The 3,385-nt window shown below is 43.2% G+C and overlaps 1 protein-coding gene across 1 annotated transcript; it reads left to right on the top strand.

The window, feature by feature from the left end:
• Positions 1 to 498: 498 nt before the first annotated feature.
• GSPT2 (G1 to S phase transition 2) lies at positions 499 to 3,002 on the top strand. The gene has a single exon (XM_029930015.1). The coding sequence runs from the start codon at positions 694 to 696 to the stop codon at positions 2,572 to 2,574; it is 1,881 nt and encodes a 626-aa protein (XP_029785875.1). The 5' UTR covers positions 499 to 693; the 3' UTR covers positions 2,575 to 3,002.
• The last annotated feature ends 383 nt before the right edge of the window (positions 3,003 to 3,385 follow it).

Here is a 3,385-nt window from a genome sequence, read left to right as displayed (position 1 = left end):
ACAGGCTTATGGGGCCCTATGGATGAGGGAAAATCAAAAAGCCTCTGGGTTTCAAATTAAATGAGTAATTTTAAGTCACATTTCCTAGGTTCAGCTATTATTTCTTCGTGTATTTCATGAGTGCCTCTCTAGTCAGTAATTTCTTCCTTTGGTTGCTGGGTTTCTGGGTAGTTAACCCATCTCCTGCTTCCATTTGTCCAATAGCAATTCTCATTTTTACTTGAATCTTTGAATAGAATTGTAAATCAGGTGTGCCAGTCTAGGTTTAATCATTACATTGTCAAATTGCTCTTCCAGATCCTGTGAACAAAAATGAATGGAAAATTTCGTTTTACAAATCCTACTTTTGGATTTAGCCCATGGCTGAGAAAGAAGCAGGCCTAGCTTACGGGTAGCAGAGAGGGGTCAATCCACGCCCCGCGTTGGGTCGGCGGTGGAGGAGTCGGAAGTGGTTAGGGTTTGGGGGAGGAGATCCGCTCACACACAAGAGGAGAGGGTTGAGCCGCCATATCTGCTGCCGCTGCAGCAGTTGCGAATGCAGTGTTGGGACTTAGCTGCAGCCGCTCTGCCGCTAAGGTTTCTGTCGCTCCCCCTTGGCCCTTCGCTCTTGCAGCCTTATCCTTGGCGGCGTAGCCCGCTCTTTCTGGTGTGTTAACCCCGCTCCCTCCCCGCCATCCATCAGGTCCTCAGACCATGGATCTGGGCAGCAGCAGCAGCGATTCTGCGCCCGACTGCTGGGACCAGATGGACATGGAAATCCCAGGTTCGGCCCCTGGCGGAGACGGAGCCGACGCGGTGGCCGAAACCCAGGGGGAGCATCTCAGCTCGGCCTTCAGCCGACAGCTCAACGTCAACGCCAAACCCTTCGTGCCTAACATACATGCCGCGGAGTTCGTGCCGTCGTTTCTCCGGGGCCCGGCCCAACTGCAGACCCCCCCGGCGGACATCACCAGCATCGATGAAACCTGCACCGGTGCGGGCGACCCTCAAGGTAAAAGGCTGGGACAGGGGGCACCTGTGGAACATATCAAAGAGGAACAGTTAGTGTGGCGTGAAGGTTCCAATTCAGCCATTACTATGGAACTTTCAGAACCTGTTGTAGAAAATGGAGAGGTGGAAATGGTCCTAGAAGAATCATGGGAGCACAATAAAGAAATAAGTGAAGCTGAGCCCGGGGGTAGTTCCTTGGGAGATTCAGGGCTCCCAGAAGAGAGTGGCCAGGAAATGATGGAGAAAGAGGAAGTGAGAAAATCTAAATCTGTGGTCATGCCCTCAGGTGCTCCTAAAAAAGAACACGTAAATGTGGTATTCATTGGGCATGTAGATGCTGGAAAGTCAACCATTGGAGGACAAATTATGTTTTTGACAGGAATGGTTGACAAAAGGACACTTGAGAAATATGAAAGAGAAGCTAAGGAAAAAAACAGAGAAACTTGGTATTTGTCCTGGGCCTTAGATACAAATCAGGAAGAACGAGACAAGGGTAAAACAGTAGAAGTGGGTCGTGCCTATTTTGAAACAGAAAAGAAACATTTCACCATTTTAGATGCTCCTGGCCACAAGAGTTTTGTCCCAAATATGATTGGTGGTGCTTCTCAAGCTGATTTGGCTGTACTGGTCATCTCTGCCAGGAAAGGAGAATTTGAAACTGGATTTGAGAAAGGTGGACAGACAAGAGAACATGCAATGTTGGCAAAAACAGCAGGGGTAAAACATTTAGTAGTGCTTATCAATAAGATGGATGATCCCACAGTAAATTGGAGCAGTGAGAGATACGAAGAATGTAAAGAAAAACTGGTGCCCTTTTTGAAAAAAGTCGGCTTTAGTCCCAAAAAGGACATTCACTTTATGCCCTGCTCAGGGCTGACTGGGGCAAATATTAAAGAGCAATCAGATTTTTGCCCTTGGTACACTGGATTACCATTTATTCCATATTTGGATAATATGCCAAACTTCAACAGATCAATTGATGGACCAATTAGACTGCCAATTGTGGATAAGTACAAGGATATGGGCACTGTGGTCCTTGGAAAGCTGGAATCAGGATCCATTTTTAAAGGCCAGCAGCTTGTGATGATGCCAAACAAGCACAATGTGGAAGTTCTTGGAATTCTTTCTGATGATGCTGAAACTGATTATGTAGCCCCAGGTGAAAACCTTAAAATCAGACTGAAGGGAATTGAAGAAGAAGAGATTCTTCCAGGATTCATACTTTGTGACCCTAATAATCTGTGCCATTCTGGACGCACGTTTGATGTTCAGATAGTGATTATTGAGCACAAGTCGATCATCTGCCCCGGCTATAATGCAGTGCTGCACATTCATACTTGTATTGAGGAAGTTGAGATAACAGCCTTAATCTCCTTGGTAGACAAAAAATCAGGAGAGAAAAGTAAGACACGGCCCCGCTTCGTGAAACAAGATCAAGTGTGCATTGCCCGTTTAAGGACAGCAGGAACTATCTGCCTTGAAACATTCAAGGATTTTCCTCAGATGGGTCGTTTTACTTTAAGAGATGAGGGTAAGACCATTGCAATTGGAAAAGTTCTGAAACTGGTCCCAGAGAAGGATTAAGCAGTTTTCTTGATGCCCCTGCACAATACTGTGAGAATTGACTACAGAAGTTCACCGTCTTCTCTTATTTACTGCCCCTTGACAGACTTTTCTTCATATTTTGCCAAGAGAAATTTCGCAGCAAAAATTCATGTTTTGTCAGCTCTCTCATGTTGAGATTTCAGTTATGTCACTGTTGAGTTTACCCACAACTTTCCTCTTCCTATGCCATTTTGCTTCCTTGGACAGAACCTGTAATAGCTTTGTAAGTGATGTGGGTGTAATTGTGTATAACAATGAAAAATTAATATATTTTTTAATTTTTCATTTTCTCTTAGGATATTTAGTCAACCCTTGTTCCATTCAGACCAATCAGAGTGTGTCAGTGTGTGTGTACATGTTAAAAAGACAACTAACATGTCAATAAAATATTCCATTTGAAACTCTTACCAGTATCTGAAATGCTTTTGAATATTTTTTAGTCTGTACATAATAGTTTTCAATTAGCTTTTTTACTTTCTTAGGTAATTGAATACATTTTATTACTTGGGCTTTTAAAAACTGTCCTCCACTCATTTTAAATGAGGCATCTGCAAACAATGCACAGGTTTGTATTAAATGAAACATTTTTACTTTGAAAAAAAAATTATTTGAGGGCTCTTCCCAGTGAACTTTGTTTTCTCTGTCCAATTTGAATCAATAATGGAGCTCTTCTATTTCCCCACTTATAATTTGAAAAAGAAAGGCTCAGACCATCTATCAGGTCCCATAATGTTGAGCATTACCAAATTACAAATATACCTAGGGATTCAGATCATATGTTGACTAGACT

Source organism: Suricata suricatta, chromosome X, assembly GCF_006229205.1.
Source record: "Suricata suricatta isolate VVHF042 chromosome X, meerkat_22Aug2017_6uvM2_HiC, whole genome shotgun sequence".
Lineage (NCBI taxonomy): Eukaryota > Metazoa > Chordata > Mammalia > Carnivora > Herpestidae > Suricata > Suricata suricatta.
The sequence above is the reverse complement of the archived record's forward strand: the minus strand, read 5'-3'. Positions and strand labels throughout refer to the sequence as shown.

What these genes read in the sequence shown, in the direction of transcription:
- GSPT2 (XM_029930015.1), top strand. Translation starts at nt 694, where the DNA reads ATGGATCTGGGCAGCAGCAGCAGCGATTCTGCGCCCGACTGCTGGGAC.